At 46.6% G+C, this 19,603-nt stretch overlaps 2 protein-coding genes across 24 annotated transcripts in view; one reads left to right on the top strand and one right to left on the bottom strand.

Moving 5' to 3' along the window:
- TBC1D5 (TBC1 domain family member 5) overlaps positions 1–9,071 on the top strand; it is a 567,716-nt gene extending 558,645 nt beyond the window's left edge. For all 22 annotated transcript variants that reach the window (XM_067033841.1, XM_067033850.1, XM_067033846.1 and 19 more), the window contains one exon: positions 4,312–9,071. In XM_067033841.1, coding sequence (XP_066889942.1) covers positions 4,312–4,599 — 288 coding nt within the window. In that variant the 3' untranslated portion in view covers positions 4,600–9,071. The remainder of the gene's footprint in view (positions 1–4,311) is intronic.
- Positions 7,258–19,603, bottom strand: part of PLCL2 (phospholipase C like 2) — a 194,243-nt gene continuing 181,897 nt past the window's right edge. The window contains exon 6 of one of the 2 annotated variants that reach the window (XM_059065026.2): positions 7,258–7,638. In XM_059065026.2, coding sequence (XP_058921009.1) covers positions 7,459–7,638 — 180 coding nt within the window. In that variant the 3' untranslated portion in view covers positions 7,258–7,458. Of the gene's footprint in view, positions 7,639–13,123; positions 13,444–19,603 lie in introns of those variants that run through there. The other variant, XM_067033827.1, reaches the window with a different exon arrangement.

Below are 19,603 nucleotides of genomic sequence, written 5' to 3'. Positions count from 1 at the left end.
AGCCTAAATGGGAAAAGAATTTGAAAAAGAATAGATACATGTATATGTATAACTGAATCACTTTGTTGTACACCTGAAACTAACACAACATTGCTAATCAACTATACTCCAATATAAAATAAAAATTTAAAAAATATATATGTATACATAAGCCATTCTCAGCTTGAGAGCCACACGAAAACAGGCCATAGGCTGGGTTTGGCCCACGAGCTGTCATTTGCTGACCTGCACTCTTGGCTGTCAACATGGTGTGTAATTTGTTCTAACATAGAACCCCAGAATTTTCCAGTTAGGAAGGATCAAAGAAACACCTGCTCATTTTACCAGTGAGGAATTGTTTTCTGAACCCTGTCCCAGTTCAGTCAGCTTCCAGCTCCACCACGCTGCCTCCCGGCGTGTGATCTGATGGGACTAAACATTCCTAATAATATTCTATTTAAAATGGTGCGCAGAGATTCATCTTGCAAATCTCCCGTTAGCTCTCATCTAAGTTACTTTCTCAAAAACTAGCATCCAGAAGCAAATTATATATTTTTTATGATTTTAAAGAAGCAAAATGACATTTTAGAATGGAACTTTTTCAGTTTTAAGAGTACTCTTCCAGAAGAGAACCCCGTGTGGTCCGTTTCATCCAGCTTTAGAAGGGAATTTTCAAAGAGCATTTTGAGTCTGCATTTTAAAGCCACATGAATCCAACAGTAACATTGCAAGCTTACCTCGATTAGTTCCTCCAGATTCCCCTTCCATGCCCAGATGTTTAATTTTCAATAATTATTTATTTATTCACATATTATTGAGCTTAGGCCCACCCCCCGACCATTTTTATTCGACAATTTTATTTTAAAATTTAACGTGATTTTTTTTTTTAGTTGAATGTCTAAAAAAACTACAGAAAAAGAGCTTTGAAGAACACTAACAAATTTACTAATTGAAAGCTTCTTGAGTATACTTTGTAATCGTCCTTCCCAGTTTTCAGATTTGTAAGAACCTCCCAGTTGCCAGCGCTGCCCCAGCGGACCCAGTGCAGCCTCCACATGAGCTGTCTGTGAGCCGGGAAGGGGATGCAGTGTGATAGGCCCTCGTTCCCACAGAGAACTGGGCTCACACCACCTTGGGGCAGAGGGCTCAGTCCCCCTGCCAGTGCCCCTCCCCACCAGGGACTTAAAAGGGCTCTTCCTTTGTGGCAGTGCACGCACCCCACTCCCCCATGGGAAGCTGGTGGAGATGTGGCTGTTCTTTCCCTCTGATTACACATATTCTCTCGAGCTCTGCCAACAGCAGAGGGGAAATTGTATTCTTTTTTTCTCTTTTTAAATTAATTTATTTGGGGCTGTGTTGGGTCTTTGTTGCTGCGCGCGGGCTTTCTCTAGCTGCGGCAAGTGGGGGCTACTCTTCGTTGTGGTGCGCAGGCTTCTCATTGCAGTGACTTCTCTTGTTGCAGAGCACGGGCTCCAGGTGCATGGGCTTCGGTAGTTGTGGTGCATGGGCTCAGTAATTGTGGCTCACGGGCTCTAGAGCGCAGGCTCAGTAGTTGTGGCTCGTGGGCTCTAGAGCGCAGGCTCAGTAGTTGTGGCGCATGGGCTTAGTTGCTTCGCAGCATGTGGGATCTTCCCGGACCGGGGATCGAACCCGTGTCCCCTGCACTGGCAGGCAGATGGCGCCACCAGGGAAGTCCTGGAAATTGTATTCTGTAGGGTGAAAAGAGCCTCATTCTGTCCCTCCCTTCCACAGTCTGTCCTTCACACACTCCTTTGTGAATCTTTGGGAGGTTTGGGATGAACTTCACTCAAATCCACCACAGCAGAAGGAGGGACTTGGAGGACCCTTGATTCATCAGTCCATCAGCCCATATCACCTGCCTCATCGGTCTTTGGTCCTATATTTTTATCTGTGGTCCAGAACTGTGGGGGGCTAATGCTGTAGCCACTAGCCACAGGTGTCTACTTAAAATTCAATTTAAATTCATCAGGATCAAAGAGAATTCAAAGTTAATTCAGTTCCTCAGTCACACTAGGTACCTCTCCAGTGCTCAGTATCCTCATGTGAGTAGGGCTACCTGCCTGGACAGCACAGGGAGGGGACATTTCACCAGCATGGGGCATTCCTGTTGAACAGTACCTGCTTCCACTGTGATCCTAAATCAAGCTGGGCAACAGGAGCGGCGGGGCGGCAGGGCGGGGAAGGTGGCCGTCCTGGCCAGCTTTAGGCAGGATGGCCATGCTGAGAAACTTTTTATGTTGTGTGACACACGCCTGTGTTTGGCAGAAAGAGAAGACCAACCTAGGAAATTACAAAGTTTCTGTGAAGGACAGAAACGGCACCAGGTAGTAGCTGAGATTGCTATGGAAATCCAGAGAGAAAGCTTGCTTGGGTCTAGAAAAAAATTCTAGGTGGGAATCCAGAAGAATGGGGTCTTTTCATCTGCTTGTGACGTCGGCCAAGTCTCCAGGCCCCTGACCTGGACTTCAGTTCTTGGTTCGTAAGATAATGGTGCAGTGGGGTAAGAAGAAAAGATGGTTGCAGAAGCCCTGGCAGTTCTAACAAGCCTTGTCTGGGCCAGTCACGGCTTTATCTGGAAACTGGGGGGAGGGGCGGTGTCACTCACTGTTTATAACTTGACTCCACTGCTTTTCCAGAAACAAGCCAGATAATTAGTGATGGTAGGAACCATCTTTCCTTCTAGTCACAGGCTAAAACACGTTACAGGTGTTTCTCCTCTTCAAGTCCTGCCCATGTCCTCACTGTATGCTAAAGGCGGATAGGTTATCTTAGCATTTCTGCGGTAGAGACACGGCTCTGAAAATAGGACTGTCCTTGCTCCTTGCTCACTCTGTTGTCAACCTCAGGTAAGCTCCTGAGTGGGGTGGGAGGTCAAGGTTCTCGCGGCTTATAGCTCAGCACAGCAGTCACATGAACAAAGCATCTGCAGTCTGGAGGCCAAAACCAAGGCCTGACGTGCACCCGCGGGCATGGACCTGGGAGGACACCATCCCCTGAGGCCCCCTGGCCCTGACCACCTCACAGCGGGCAGTAATGGCATGAGAAAGGGCCATCTGTCTCACCAGACTGCCCTAGTGCCATTAGGGATCACATCCCCTTCTACTGCAGGGCCATGCGCTGCATGTCTTCCGTTTTGTAAGAATTGCTGTGTTGACAAGCTATAAACAGCTTTACAGCTTGAGCTGAGGAACCTTGAGGCCTGCTGTGTCTCAGCACTGGGATATTTAATGCCATTCTGCTCCTGTTCTCCCATTAAATCTCTTAAAAGTAGGCAAATTGTCAGAGGGGGAGACACCTGAGCCATTATTTAGCCACTGGCCCACATGTCACTCAGGAGAACATGAAATTCAGAAGGGGCCTGTCAGTCACACCCAGATTCCCTGAGGAGTGTTGCTGACTCTCTATCCAGGCTCTGCCCAGAGCCCAAAGGTGGTCTTGGCCATGCTGGAGCCAGAGGTCCCCAGGGGGCCTTCCAGCCAAGGGGCTCTGTACCCCTCCTTAGACTAAAGGCCCTGCCCCAATTCCCCCCACCCCTTGGGGAGGGTAGGTAGGCGGGGCAAGGCAACAGGTTTGGCCACTGCATTGGCTTAGTTGGCTGTGGACAAGGGCTCTTCCTGCCAGGCTGGAACATCCTTGGTCAGACTGTGGCTTTACTTCCATCCCAGGGCTGGCAGGAGCTTCTCTGATCTTCACCCAAAACCTTGACCAGTGTCCTTGGATGTCAGCTGCTTTCGTTAAAAACAAAACACATAATTACTCAAAGAAAGGAAAATAATTGTAGAGTAAAGCCATTGCGTCTCTATACTTTTTGCAAAGGACCATTCTGGGTTTCTGTGTCTGTAGAAGCTCCCAGCCCCCCCCGCATTGTCCTGGGAGACCCCCGGCGCTCAGCCAGGATGAGCCGACTGTGAGATGTGAGGAGGAGATGGAACACAGTGGGCGCCCCCTGCAGCCCCCCTGCAGGCGGTAGTAGCATCAGTGCAGATGGGGGGTGGGGGGCACACTGGGGAGCCAGCCTGTGGCCTCATAACCATCTGGGCGCGTCAGTCACTGCGTGGCGGCCACACCCGAGGGCGGGGGCGAGGACGGACACGCTGTCCTCACCCCACGCCCCCTCACGTGGGAAAGCTGGCGCCCCAGGAGGTGGGTAATGAGCAGGGCGGGGCCACGGGCCGTGTGCTCCGCTCCCCAGGCCCACAGCTCCCATCGGAGGGGCCTCCCTGTGTCTTTCCGGGGGGATCGTGGGGTCCCCGCCCTGCTCCACGTCTCACCGTTTCTTCCCTACCCCCCTGTGCTCTGACTCCTGCCCAGGCCCCTTCAGCAGCGCCGGGGCACAGGGAGAAAGGCGACACGGACGACTTCATCCTCGTCTCCAAAGACGATGAAGGGGGCGGCGCCAGGGCGCCCCCGGTCGGCCAGGCTCAGGCCCCGCGGCCCCTCCGGAGCTTGGCCCGGCGCGCCCCGGTGTTCTCAGACCCGCTGACCGGCCCGGCCTCGGCCTCGGCCTCGTCCGGCAGCCCCAGCTCCAGCCCCGACGACGACAGCAGCGGCAACAGCAAGGACTCGGGCTTCACCATCGTGAGCCCCCTGGACCTCTGACCGCCGCCCGGCCACCCCCGCAGCCCCGTGAAGACGCCTCTGAAACCCAGCCTCTTCCCAGCGCACACATGGCCTTGGTGCAGCCCTTGAAACCTGCGGAGAGAAGCAGGGGGCCCAATGAGCACGCCGGCAGACCTTCCCCAAAATGCAGACGGCTTTTCCCTGTAGCTCACCCAGCCCCGCCAGTAAGGTCCCCGGCATCACACTCACTGTCCAAAAAGACCAAACCACAGCTAGAATCACTTGCTCTGTCCTCTCCTCCCCAGCGAAGACGTTGTGGCCACTCCATCCGGTGTGTCTAGAAGGAAGAAGTGGGTTTCAAATCTTCCCTCCCCCAGCAGGCATAGGAAAACTGATATCAAGCAAACACTCTCTCTGGAAATCTGTATCTCAACCTATTTCATCCTTCATTCCTCCCTTGGGAAGCCATACAGTAGAGGCCAGGTGCAACCAAATGGACTAGAACTAGTGGATCCCAGGGCTGGAGGAAACCTCCCAGATAGTTCCAGTGCTCTTTAGGAACAGGGCCTAAACTTACCTGCGACCCGGTTCCAGTTTTTTCATTTGTTAAGGAATACGTTTCTAAACCTCAGACCACATCAACTCTGGCCATCATTGTCCCTCCTTAAACAATTGTATTTCATCCTTTAGAATCTTTCGTAGTCAGAAAAGAGGGTCACTTGGCCACGAATAAGCCATGACTGTGTGCTCTGCTGATTTGGGTCATCGTCTTAAAGGAAGGAGAGAGTGCTCCCTGGAGTGGGATCTAGACAAGCAGGAGAAACACTGCGACTTGGGGAACAACTCCCCAGCAAGTGCACCTGCTTTTCTTCCTTTGCTTGGCTTATCCCTTTGAAGAGAGGGCTCAAAAGAAGGCTGACTTTCTTAACATATGGAAACATGGAGCAAACCCTGGGCTGGGTCACTCTGCGACAGACTTTGTGACCTCGGGCACCGCATTTTATTGCTTTTGTCTGCAGCATCTGCATCTGGGAAAGGACATGTCAGATGGCATGATCTCTTGGACCCCCTCGGTTTTGAAGTTTGCTGATTCTAAAAGCCTATGTGAATCCTAGCCAATGACAGGTGCCTTGGTCTCAGCCATTTAAGTCACATATTAGATAATATCTGCCATTACTATAAATGTAGCAATTTTTTTCAATTTTATAATATTTTAAGTCATTTTTTTATGATTTCTGGATTTTCACTGAATATTGCTATTTACTTGCCAGCTAAGTTCAAGGATTGCTAACGATCTAAATGACACATTTTATTTCTCAGTCTACAAATCTACTTTTAATTCTTTACTATTTTCTACATATTTTTGTTTTTGTTTTTGTTTTGTTTATCCAATGTAGAGTTAATTTCAGAGCTAAGAGCCTAAGCTGCTGGCTGGTTGCTGGCTGGTGTGAGCGGGAAACCACACGATTATTCAAGTAACAGAGAGGTTTAATTTTCTGACTGGAATGACATTGAGTGGAGACCAGTGGAGATGTATGCCTTAATTTAAACACACTATCAGCAGGCAAATGACAAGAACTGGGAAGAGGAATTGTTTTGTAAAAGGATATTTCAGGGTCTGGGCATAAATAAATTCGATATATCAGCCTGAGCATTTCCCTAACTGTGAGGAAATAATGAGGCACCAAGTTGGGGATTCCACATAGTTATCTGGCTTACTTACCTGAGTCACTGAAAAGAATATGGACAAGTGAAAAAGCAGTTATTGAAGGTTTAGAAAGCTCTTACCCTTCCAAAATTTGAGAGCAGTTTGGTTTGGGAGGAGCAGTAATTAGGCTTCAGTGTCCAGCAGGTTTTCTAAAATAGCATGAAGTTTCACTGATTTGGACAATAAAGTCTTGGATTAAAGACTCAGCTGGCCAGTGGAGCATGGCACCCGCTCCAGCCCCTCCACCTGCCACTGGCTTATTGTCTGCAGCATGTCCAGGCTCACTCCCCTACGGCAGGAATCAACAGGCTGAGAAAGGGGGAAAGAGGTGTCAGTTACTTTACAGGCAGCTGCCACTGTGTAAAGTCATGGCTGCTGTATGTACTAAAAGCAAAATGTCAAGCCAGACAAGCAGCTTATTTTTGACAAAGCTGTTCACCAAGTAACTGGCCACTCTTCTTAAGAGTAGAATATCTTGAACTGGAAATTTTTTAAAAGTTAAACTTTCATTAAATTCACGTTATTGGAGAAATATCATAAAATATCTTTTTAATGTGACCACTACTTAATACAATGAAAAACTGTATACAGTGGGTTGCTTCCAGGTCGGTTGCCTTTACATTGTGTACCCAGCAGGTGACTCCAGCCAGGAGTGTCCGTCCAGCTGCAATGCCCTTGAACCTAGTGGCTCTCCAAGTTCAAGGCTACTTACATTCTCCTTTGTAACCATGGCTCAGCAGGCACGCCTCCAAAAACATCTGGAACCCAGAGACCCCAGCAATCATACATAAGTAAAACTTGTTGATTCGGTTTTTCCCCGGTAAATACTTATTTAGACCATACAATCCATCTGCGTCTTAAGACATTGTTTTCAGTTAGGAAAATGTCTGTTTCTCGCTGGAACTAGAGTGGCTAGTCTGTTGTTCACACTGGAACTGAGTTATGATGTCTTTGTATACAAATATAGCATATTTGGGCCAGGAAGAGAATTTCTTGTTAAAGAGTTTATTTGCCTCCACACGCAGGGTTGCTACATACATTCACAGTTTTAATAGACGGCAATTAGCTATTCCAGTTGTGCTTTAAAATCCCCAATATTATTTTTCATTAGTGAGTGCAAAGCAAATGTCCCATCTGGCTACAATTGGTCCTAGAGTTATAAATTCTGTCATCATCTCTAGAAGGTGCCCTCATTCTCCAGTTTCATCGTTTGCTTTTTCGGGTATGACTTCAAGGCTCCGGCGCGGCTTCTGGACGTCGGTGTTTTCTGTGCCTGGTTTATTGAGTCCACAGGAGACGGCCGCATAGTGGATCTGCTTCAGGTTCTCCACGGTCTCGTTCTTGGCATATTTCAAGAGATCCGCTTGTCCCTGTGATAAAACATGCAGTTAGTTAGACATTGTGAGGTGAGACATGACTTGTGGTTACAGTGTGACAATATAGGTCTTCCACTGAAATAGAACTATTTTGCTTCCACAAGAGGGCATATTTATTTCTGAACGGCACTGAATCCAAATAGGTCAATTTTAACAAAACAACAAGTTTGTTTTCCCGGTTCCCAACGCCAGACTCCCAAGAGTGTGCTGCCTTTTCAGTCCTTTCCGTTTTCCGGGTACTTTATGTTTACATACAAGGCAGGGCTCCTGCTGAATGTCCAGCGTGATCTGCCCGCCACTCACCTGCGGTTGGGGCAGAGAGGCTGGAGCAGCCAGGAGAGGAATGACCATTGGCAGATGCAAAACACCAGAGCCAGTTACCAGCCATTGTCAGCACTTGGCCAATCAACAAACTTACTGTCTGACCACAAAAGATGTCCTAGTTGTTAATACATTAAAAATATTTCAAATCACATCCGTTAGTGTTGTGCAGTTTTTGAATCCAAAATTAACAATCAGTCACAATTCAGTGCTCTTATTGAGCTGAAACAGCAGGGATTCTGTATTTCAGTTAATTTTGTCAAAGCTTTCTTGCCAAAATACCAGAGAAAAACAGTAGCCTTCCTTCTGAGGTGAGTGGCCACAGAAACTCTCCTGCCCTCGGCCGTCACCGTGCAGTGGCCACGTGGCCGAGAGCCAGAGAGCAAAGACAGCCACCTGCTGTCCCCGGGGCCAGCAGACACCTTTCTTCCCAGTTACACACACTGGAGGGAAGAGAAAGAAGAGGACACTCACACCACTTTGGGAGTCTAAAAGAGGCACAAAAGTGTCAAATATTTTTTGTTTTCATGCAAATCGGAATGCAAGTTATGAGTGGTTGGACCTCAGCATGTCTGGGGCCCACGAGGACTTCCGGGCTGTTCTGGAGCCAAAGTCCCCAATCCAGGAGGGCTCACCTGGGTGTCTGCTCAGAAGCACAGCAGACTTTAGGTGCCTTCACTAATGTAACCAACAGGGACCCTATGGGACCTTCCCAGGACAGGCCCTTCCCCCATCTCCTCTGCTTTAGCTCCTCCCTGAAGCACCCAGGTAACAGCATCTGGTGCACATTTCCTGAGTTGTTTCACAGATGTGAAAACCCCCCACCAAATGGAAGATGTTAACTACTTGATGACCTTGAGCACATAGCCCCCAGGCCTCCTGGAGCCTAAGCACTGATAATGTTAACCCCTGTGACACCACCCTGTTACCTCTCCATCAGCCAATCAGAGAATTGTGCATGAGCTGATCACATACCCTGTGACCCCCTTCCCTCACCTGGCCTTTAAAGATGCTTTGCTGAAACCTTTTGGGGAGTTCAGGGTTTTGGGGGCACAAGCCACCCTTCTCCTCGCGTGACTCTACAATAAACCTTTCTCTGCTCCAAACTCCGAAGTTTTGGTATTGTTTGGCCTCACTGTGCGTCGGGCACACAAACGCGTTTGCTAGCAATTTTGGTGAGCCAGCCAAGAGTCTGTGCCTGTGACAGGTCGACCCCAGCCAGAGGCAGCCCCTTCCCTGAGGCCCAGCAGCTGCCAAAGTACACTTCGCTCTGGGGATCTCAGAGGGACTGTCCCTGACAGGCGCTGGCCACCCCTCGGCACAAGGCTGTTCGGAACCAAGAAACGTTCGGAGCTGTGGTCCACATTCAGTGTCTCTTGGGGGTAAGTTGCTCCAGCTTGCGCAGGCTGGGCTCGTGTGTGACGACACCAGGGTATCCTCTGTTGTGTTGGTTTTGCCTGTGGTGGAGCATTGGTTGGGATTTTTTATGACCCTGAGAGACCCATTTGAACTGTTGTTTGCTTGATATCTGATAACACCAATCGTGAATAATTAGGTATGGATGATCAGAGCTCTGTTCCATCTTACAGTCCCCTGGGGTATTTTTGCAAAACTTGGAGATCTTTAGCTGTGCTCCCATAAATGAAAGAAAATATTTTTTTTGAAACATTGTGTGGCCTCAATACTCCCTCAGATCTGTAGAACAATGGCCCCTAACAGCTCAGCTATTGTATCAGAGTGGGTCTTTTGCAATTGCTTTTATCTCGGGTGTGTGTGTGTGTGGATGTATGTGAATGAGTGTCTCGGTACCTGAGTCCAAATCCTATTCTTTCTTCCTCATTTTGCTGAAAATGAGGCTTGTCAATGTGAGCAGATGATATACATTATTGTCTATTACTGTCATTTGTTTGTTTAAACTGCACTGGATATTGGGAACTGGAAAAAAGAAAGTTCAAAAATAGCCCAAGATGGCTGGGTTTTATATAAGTAGTTAGTTAGAAGAGAAATTTGCATTTCTTTTCCTGTGCCTTTGAGATGTAAATGATCTCTCCAGATATTTGGTAATGTGAAATTTTAGAGTTGTGCTAAATTAAGTTAAATGATGGAAGTTCATCTGGTTGTTTCTAGATAGGAGAATTAAGGGGCAAAATAATATGGATACAGAAAGTGATGGAAGGTTTGTAGAAAAGAACTCTGAGAAAAGAGTTTGTGCATGGTCAGGACAGGCTAAGTTTAGATTGAATTTAACTTAAGAAAATGAATTTTATTATTAAAAGTAAGCTGGTGCAAGACTAGATTTTTTTCTCTCACTGGTAAGAGGACAAAGTTTTCCTGGAATGCTGCCATTGATAACAGATTGAGTTTCTGTGCCTTTCAGTGATCTGTATTTGCTTTTGTGATCTCATTTTGGTTAAGGAATAAGTATTGTCTCACGATGACCTATGATCTTATTTGACCAAGTGTTTTGAAACTTTTTGACAAACTTCCCAAATATCAGATTTTAATTAATTAAAATTTTTTGACCTCCAGCTAACTTTGGGATGCTTTGGAGAGCCCCTAAGGCATCTCAGAGAAAAATATTAAACTAACTAGGATTGTTTGGTATGTTAAATTACATGGGAAGCATTGTCAAATGAGTGATAAGCCTCCTCAGATTATACGGTATGGATAGATGTTTTTAATATAGACATTCTAGAAATTATATAAAGCTTCTGAAATTTGGATATGTCCTGGTATAATGTTATAATTTTAGTTGTTATCTTAAAGTGTTGGGGGAGGAACCAACATGGCAGAATAGAAGGACGTGGAGCTCACCTCCTCCCACAAACACATCAAAAATACATCCACGTGTGGAACAGTTCTCACAGAGTACCTACTGAACACTGGCACAAGATATCAGACACCCAGAAGTGTCTAGAAATATCTCCTCATAACTAGGTAGGGTGAAAGATTTTTTAAAAAGGAATAGGGATGGGACCTGTGTCCCTGGGAAGGAGCTGGAAAAGAGGAAAGAGTCCCGCACCCAGAGAAGCCCCTCCACCAGCGGGGATATCAGCTGGGACAGAAAGGGAGCTTCAGAGGCTCGGAGGAGAACGCAGCAGTCGGAAGCAGGCAGAAAAGAGAGAGACCAGCACAGAGGATCCGAGCTACCTCGCTGCACTCCCCAGCCCGAGACGCTCACCTGCTGGTACGTGCAGGGGCTGGGTGCTGAACCTCAGGCTTCAGAGGACAGACCCAGGGAGAGGACTGGGGCTGGCCGCACGGAGACAGCCTGAAGGGCCTGGAGTGTGGTACGGGTGGCAACCAGGGGTATACACGGAAGAAGCCCGGGCCTGCCATAGAAGCGAAGCACCACTGCTAAGGGGCGAGTGAAGGGAGGGGCAGGGCCTGCCGCTTAGCAGCCTCCTTCTTGGTGCTGCCTCTAGGAGCTCTGGGAGCGGGACAGCAGGTGTACTGTGGCTGGGGTGGGTCTGGCCTTAGCAGCTGTGGGCTTGGTGGGAGCACACAACGGAGGTAGAGCCTGGGCTGTTTCCAAGGCTCCTACGGCGAGCCCAGGTGCGTGACTGCTGTGCTCCTGGTACCCGACTTCAGTGGACTGGCGTGTTGGAATCTGTGCTGTTGGCTTTGTGAGCACAATGCCCGAGGGACACCGGGGCCAACTGCCTGCATTCCCGCAGCGGAGGTGGGGCCGAGGGCAGTGCCGACAACAGTGTACTTTGTGAGCCCAGCCAGGTGACACCACAGAGCACACTCCCCAGTGGACAGCTCTGGCGAAGCAATACTCAGCAGCTCCTCTCCAGGGGGAGTGCTCCAATCCCACCTATCTCACATTGCAGCTCAGAATCAGATCTGGGGGCTTCTGCTCCAACAACTGTCGCTGACGGGGCAGCAACAACCATAGAGCAACCCAGTGCAGGCTCTGGTCACCACACCACCGCCTGTCAAGCACAAACAGCCAGTACACACTGAGGAAAGAGGTCACAGACATCCATACTAAAAACAGCCCTTGCACCAAAACTATTAAACCCACGCAGGCTACACAGGGACACTCCCACATAAAAGCAGCCCTCCAAGACCACAGTAGACAATTGTTTCTCCTAAACTCAGAGTAAGAGAAATATAAGTAAGATGAAGAAGCAGAGGAACCACTCCCAATTAAAAGGTCAAGAGAATTCCCCCCAAAGAACAATGAAACAGACCTCTTCAGTCTAATAGACACTGAGTTCAAAAAGGAGATAATGAAAATATTGAAGAAATTAACAAGGCCTATTGATAGAAATGCAGATTACTGTATAAAGGAGGTAGAAACTATAAAGAGGAACCAAGAAAAATTAGGAAACTCATTCACCGAGATGAAAGCTGAGCTAAAGGCAATGAATAACAGAATGAATAATGCAGAAGAACGAATAAATGATCTGGAAGATAGAATAGTGGAAATCACCCAATAAGAGCAGCAGACAAAAAGGCAAATTGAAAGGAAAAAAAAAAAATGAAAGCAATATAAGAGACCTATGGGATACTAATATAAAGCCTGCCAATCTATGCGTAATAGGGATTCCAGAAGGAGGAGAAAGAGAAAGCAGGATTGAAAATGTAATTGAAGAAATTATGGCTGAAAACTTCCCAAACCTAAAGAAGGAAACAGATATCCAGGTACAGGAAGCACAGAGGGTTCCAAACAAGATAAACCCAAACCCAACCTACACCAAGACATACTATAATTAAAATAGCAAAAGTTAAAGATAAAGAGAGGCTTCTGAAGGCAGCAAGAGGAAAACAAAGACTTATTTACAAGGGAACCCCCATAAGCCTATCAGCTGATTTCTCTACAGAAACATTGCAGGCCAGAAGGGAGTGACAAGATAAATTCAAAATCCTGGAAGGGAAAAAATCTGCAACCTAGAATCTACCAGCAAGATTACCATTTAAAATAGAAAAAGAGAGAAAGAATTTCTCAGATAAGCAAAAACTAAAAGAATACAGCAATACTAAACCTATCCTACAGGAAATATTGAAAGGTCTTTAAATAGAAAAAAGCAAGAAGCTATAGGAAAGAGAAAGTCACAGTTAGAAAGTAAATCACTTAAGCCAGTACACAGGTTAAAATGCTGTATGTCATAACTTCATTAAGCTTTTTTTTTTAAAATTTATTTTATTTATTTATTTTTGGCTGCATTGACTCTTCGTTACTGTGCACGGGCTTTCTCTAGTTGCAGTGAGCGGGGGCCACTCTTCGTTGTGGTGTGCGGGCTTCTCATTGCAGTGGCTTCTCTTGTTGCGGAGCACGGGCTCTAGGTGTGCGGGCTTCAGTAGTTGTGGCTCGCGGGCTCTAGAGCGCAGGCTCAGTAGGTGTGGCGCACGGGCTTAGTTGCTCTGCGGCATGTGGGATCTTCCTGGACCAGGGTTCAAACCCGTGTCGCCTGCATTGGCAGGCAGATTCTTAACCCCTGTGCCACCAGGGAAGTCCCCATTAAGCTTCTGTGTCAAAAAACAGTATAATCAGATCTCTAACCTTGCCTTTTTAAGTTCTTTATCATTCATAGACAGTTAAGCTGATGCTTTGCAAAATGCTTCACCTCTAAGAAGAGTCATACATAGAAAGAACTTTTCGACAGTCATACTGCTAAACTAGACTTTAAAAGTATAACGGCAACTCTGATTTCATAAAACTGTTAGTAAAAAAAAAAACTGTTAGTAAAAAAAAAAACCGTTAGTAAAACTGTTAGTAAGAATTAATTATATAGGACTGAGTATACTGATGAATATGGTTATAAATTTTTTGGTTTTAAGGAAACCTTTCCCCTTAAGCTAATTATGACTTACAGCAATTTGGTAGATTTTACCTTTGTAAACACAATTGAAACATTTATTTTTTTTCTCTCTACCTGATCCCTCCAGATACTGGAAACTCTTAGGTTCCCAGCAGCTTTATCAGGTAAATTAGGAAGGGTACTTCCTAACAGGTGCAAAAATCTTGAGGTACTTTGGGGACCTCAAAAAGTGAGGAATTCACCTACATCTGTAAGGCAAAATCTATGAAAAGCCCTTGGCATGGCTTTCCTGGCCCTGAGCAGGCTTTTAAAATTTCAGTCTGAGACTCCTTATGAAAAATTCCAACACAGCCAATTGAAAGGAGCCAATATGATCAATTAACCAGACTCATTTTGCAAACAAACTAGTCTTAATTTGGCTGTATTTGATGAAAAATGAGGGTAATTTTTAGAGAGAAAGAGATTACATTTCTGTGTATATCAAATTCTGACTGTTAATTGAGGTTTGCATTTATTGTCTAAGACTCACTTCCTAGACAGTTCCTTATTGTCATGCTACATAATTGTAAAGTTTAATTGCATTACTAAGAAGGACACTCTAGGGTTTCCCTGGTGGCGCAGTGGTTGGGAGTCTGCCTGCCGATACAGGGGACACGGGTTCGTGCCCCGGTCCGGGAAGATCCCACATGCCACGGAGCGGCTGGGCCCGTGAGCCATGGCCGCTGAGCCTGCATGTCCGGAGCCTGTGTTCTGCAACGGGGAGGCCACAACAGTGAGTGGCCCGCGTACCGCAAAAAAAAAAAGGACACTCTAAGTTTATTTCTGAAACTTATCCCAACCATCTACCTTTGGATAAATATCAGATGCCCCATGACCTGTAGCCAGAGATTAAACATACTGGAAGGAGCATTGCTAAAATGTGTCAAGAGACTGATTTAACTTGGGATAAGGCCTTGTCAATTGCCCTACTACAGATCAGAATGGCTCCCAAAAGGAGACTTAAATTAAGCCCCTTTGAAATATTGTATGGTAGGCCATTCCAGGTGTCTGCCCAGGTGGGAGAATCTATAAATGCTCTGAAAGACCTAGCTATTGCTAATTACATTAAAACTTTGGGCACTATAATCACCTCTGTTCGTGAGTTTGCCTCCCACAGGTCTGCCTATCCAACTGAAGTAGCCTTACATCCTTTCTGACCTGGAGACCAAGTCCTCCTTAAAGCCTGGAAAGATAAAGTGCCTGAACATCAGCTGACTGCAAGGTGGACAGGACCACACGTGGTATTACCTACCACAAACTCTCTGTCAAGTCAGCCAGAGTAAAGCCATGAATTCATCACACTGGGATTAAAGCAGCACCACTGTCATCAGAAAATGGCCCAACTCCTGAAAGGCCTAGAGAGCAATGGGTTTGTAAACCCTTAGAAGACTTAAGGTTGCTCTTCAAAAAGATAAGTATTGGGCTTCCCTGGTGGCGCAGTGGTTGAGAATCCACCTGCCGACGCAGGGGACACGGGTTCGTGCCCCGGTCCGGGAAGATCCCACATGCCGCGGAGCGGCTGGGCCCGTGAGCCATGGCCGCTGAGCCTGCACGTCCGGAGCCTGTGCTCTGCAACGGGAGAGGCCACAACAGTGAGAGGCCCGCGTACCACAAAAAAAAAAAAAAAAAGATAAGTATTGAGATTGCACTTTCATTATAGCTGGAGAAGGTGAGTCAACCTACTTGTTTAACCTTGTTCACCTGAACAGTACAGGAATCTAGTGTAGTTATGACAAAAACTTAAAATGAATAGCTATGTATAGAAACTAGAACCAAAAGCCCAAGTCCAATGACAAATTAGACAACAAAAGGGCTAAATAAAGGGTTTCATCAGGTTCAAATAATTGTAGATAAAAAAGGAAAGAGAATTGTACTATTTACTAAAGATTCTAAGGAAGATTCCCTTCCGAAAGCTGATCAGTTCCATTCCATAATCACCCATCACTGCCCCTGTTCAGCAGAAAGTAGCCAGAGGGGTGGTCACCCCTTTCCCACATGATTGTGGAATGGACACTGACAGTGGGGAACTGTAATAGGGAAGAACAAATCTGACTCCATATTAGATCCGTTTCTGTTACTTTAAGCTTTGTATTCTACTGCTTTTGCTACAAGTTAATCACTAAAGGGATGTTGCCTATCACTGAAAGTATACATAATGGTCCATCTCAGGGAACATTGTCCCCATGGTTGAATGTTAAACTAAAATACCTTTGTTCAGCTCACAGGAAACATCCTGACCCAGTCCACCTGTGAATGGCTGCAGGAAAGAAGAAAGTAACACATCCCCTCCTGGAGTCTGGCTGAAACCAGGAGATATTTGCGCCAACTTATGACCTTACTAATACTACTAGCTATATTATTTGTATATTGCCTGTTTTACAGAATTGTCGTTTCTTGTATTACCAAATACAAGAGCCTCTGATAAAATAATGATGACTAGGTGACTTGAAACAGTTGAGCAGATATAAAGTTCTACATAAGATCAATGATTGTTAATAGTGCAACTCTAGATATAGGAAGAAGCAACAAGAAGGAATTATTTTCCTAGACCGTAACAGACTAGTAAAACAGGTGGTCCAGAGACTTTTGACTACTGTTAATAAGGCCTAGTCCAGTAATAGTACATTGAGTGGCCTCTCAATGAAATCCTCGCCTGAACTACTAATGGGTATTCCTAACATTATGGGATGAAATGATCATGAAATGCTTCCCAAATCATGTTCGAATTTATGACCAAGAGGGAGCACTGCCGGCTAAAAATTGGCACGTGCCATCTGCCTCTACAAGGATTAAGTCACAAGCCACTCCAGTCACTAACCTTCAGCAGCCCCTGAAAGGAGGTCAGAGTGCAGATCAGGAATGACGCACTTAGTGCTCTGAGAAAAGCTGACAGAACAGACCTTCAGATAGTTAGATACTTTCAGGAAGAGATTTTATGACCCAAGTTCTTGCATCTCTTCATGTCTAGAAAAGCACTAAAATCATTAACAGTGACATCTGCTTTGGCCATTAAGGAGAAAAACGCATTTGAAATTCAATAAAATTGGGTGGCCATTGTGGATATGAGTTCGAACACACTCTTTTATTGCCAAGAACTTGAATTTTCTGAGCTGTGTCAGACTGATTCTCAAAGCAGTGTCTGCTGGTGACAGGACCCTGTAGGTTCCTCTGTCAAGTTTATGATTAACCTCCTTAACTGAAACTTTATTACTTTTCTTGTCCAACACCTGTTCTCCTCAGGATTGAGAAGTATCAAAGAAAAGGGGGGAACTGTAACTGAGCAGGACCCTATGTGGTCTTCCCAGGGCAGGCCCTTCCCCCATATCCTCTGCTTTAGCTCCTCTCTGAAGTACCTAGAAAACAGTGTCTGGTGCACATTTCCTGAGTTGTTTCTCAGATTTGAAACTGCCCCCCCCTCCCCCACCACCAAATGGAAGATGTTAACTACTTGATGACCGTGAACAGGTAGCCCTCAGGCCTCCTGGAGCCTAAGGACTGACAATGTTGACCCCTGTGACACTGCCCTGTTACTTTACCATCAACCAATCAAAGAATTGTGCAGGAGCTGGTCACGTACCCTGTGACCCACTTCCCTCACCTGGCCTTTAAATATGCTTTGCTGAATCCCTTTGAGGAGTTCAGGGTTTTGGGGGTATGAGCCACCCGTCTCCTTGCAATAAACCTGCAATAAACCTTTCTCTGCACCAAATGCCTATGTTTTGGTACTGTTTGGCCTCACTGTGCGTTGGGCACACAAACTTGCATTTGCTAGCCTAACACCTCTGCTCCCCAACAAGATGACATTGACTCTGGGCTAAATGAAAAGGGGTGCCAGGCCCAGACCAAGACAGATTATCACCCCAATGGGCCTCGCACCCACTGCATGCTGGGCCTTGCTCAGTGGTTTGATATGCAAGCTGTTTATCAAGTTATCTTCCCATCACCCCACAAGTCTCCACAAGCTGCAGGGCCCCTCAGCGCCACTCAGAGTTGACACATGCTGGTCTAGGGTTCCTCTGCCGTCTCCCCTGAGCATTTTCTGCAACCAAAAGCCAAGAATTGAACTTGTAAAACCTTAACATAATCTCATGGCCGGAAAACAAAAGCCAGGTTGACAGGAAGTTACAGCTTCTTCACTGTTATTTAACTGGAATATTAATAGTATGTGGTCACAAACAGAGTACTTTTTAGTAAATATTTTGTGGTTAGTCACTCTTCTGGGTGATGCAAGACTCATATACAAACTGAATACACTTCAGTATTTCATGAGTATTCAGGATCACAGTCCAAAAGCATAAACCTCCTTTAAGAGGGCTATGGAAACTAATATGTTCTAACTCTTACAGCCACCACTCAAATTCAAACAGAAGGACCTGCAAGTGTGATTAGGGTCCAAAATTTGAAACCACAGAGCCTATGATATGTCAAATTAGGCATGTAGGAATGTATACCAGCAAAGCCTACTGGGAACAATAGTCACCATTTATTGAGTGACTGCTGTGTGCCGGACACTGAATTAAGCCCTTTACAAAGATTATTCTCATGACAGTCTCTCAATTCTGCAAAAGGGGTGCGATTACCATCCCCATTGTGTAGCTGAGGATACAATTTGGAGAGACCAACGGCCTCACCCAAGGCAGAGTCTACATGGCAAATTATACTTAAACACACACAACTTTCTGTGTGTGTTTTGTTTTCTTTCTGGATAAACTAAACCAGGGGCCCAAACTATAGGGAGTTGAGCCCCTGCATGTTACGTGTGACACTTGAAAGCCAGGAGAATGGAACAGTGATGACATTTTAAGTGCACTCAGCACATCACCACTGATGCAGAAAATGCGCTCTTCCTGTGATTAAATACAGGAGCAGAAATCTAGATTTCCAGTTTTTGTTGAGTGACAAAAGAGTGGACAGCAGAATGAATGGGAATCTTGACTACTGGTTCTAAACCGCCACCTACCACAATCTGACAGTGCCCTGCGAGGGGTCCTGGGGGGTAGCTGATGAATTAACGAGAGTCAGGAAGCCCCCCCCCCATGGGCTTCATCCCACTGAGGTCTCAATAAACCTTCCACTCAAAAAAGATCCCCCAATCATCGCCATCTAAAGCTAGAGCAACAGGGATGCTGGCACGAGCTTTTCCACAGGAAAAGGTTTGTTTTAAATGTTTCGCTATTTTTTCTGTTGTGTGCCCACCCACCCCCCATGTTGCTTCATGTGTATGAAGGGAGTCAATGTGAACTGAAAACAAACTCACATCACTGCAGCAGGAAGGCTGCCCTCCCTCCCCTGACTCCCACCCCAGCACTTAGAGGTTCATGAGAGAGGGTCTGAGAGCGTGAGGAACAGCAAGGGGACCTGGGGACACAGCTCCTAACCTCTGCCTTTTTCCTGAGAAACAACTTTACGTTTCGTTCAACACTGATGGAAGGTGGGGCCCCCCCAGGCAGCCCCAGGGAGAAGGTGTAGGGTCTGAGCTGAGTCTCAACGGAAGGCAGGAGAGGATTCCAGCAGGTCTAGGAGCTGCAGAGGACACTGTTTTCCACTTGTGACTCCACAGTTCCTGCAGATGATGCCTTTGGGGCCTCACCATAGGGGCCTGGCTTCTATGTCACAAAGCCCTCTGAGTTCTGACTGTGACCACTCTCCCTGTTATAGACCTGATCTGGGAAGGGAGAGGTGCCTGCCTGCACAGAAGTGGGGTGAGGGTCTCGGGAGCAGCCAGCAGGGTCTCCAGACAGCAGAGGTGAGCCCAGCCAAGCACAAAAGGCGGAGGTCAAGAGATTCCAGGTAGAGGACCAGGGCTGGAGGGGGCGGGGGAGCGAGGG

This window comes from Kogia breviceps, chromosome 5 (assembly GCF_026419965.1).
Source record: "Kogia breviceps isolate mKogBre1 chromosome 5, mKogBre1 haplotype 1, whole genome shotgun sequence".
In the NCBI taxonomy this organism is placed as follows: Eukaryota; Metazoa; Chordata; class Mammalia; order Artiodactyla; family Physeteridae; genus Kogia; species Kogia breviceps.
The sequence above is the reverse complement of the archived record's forward strand: the minus strand, read 5'-3'. Positions and strand labels throughout refer to the sequence as shown.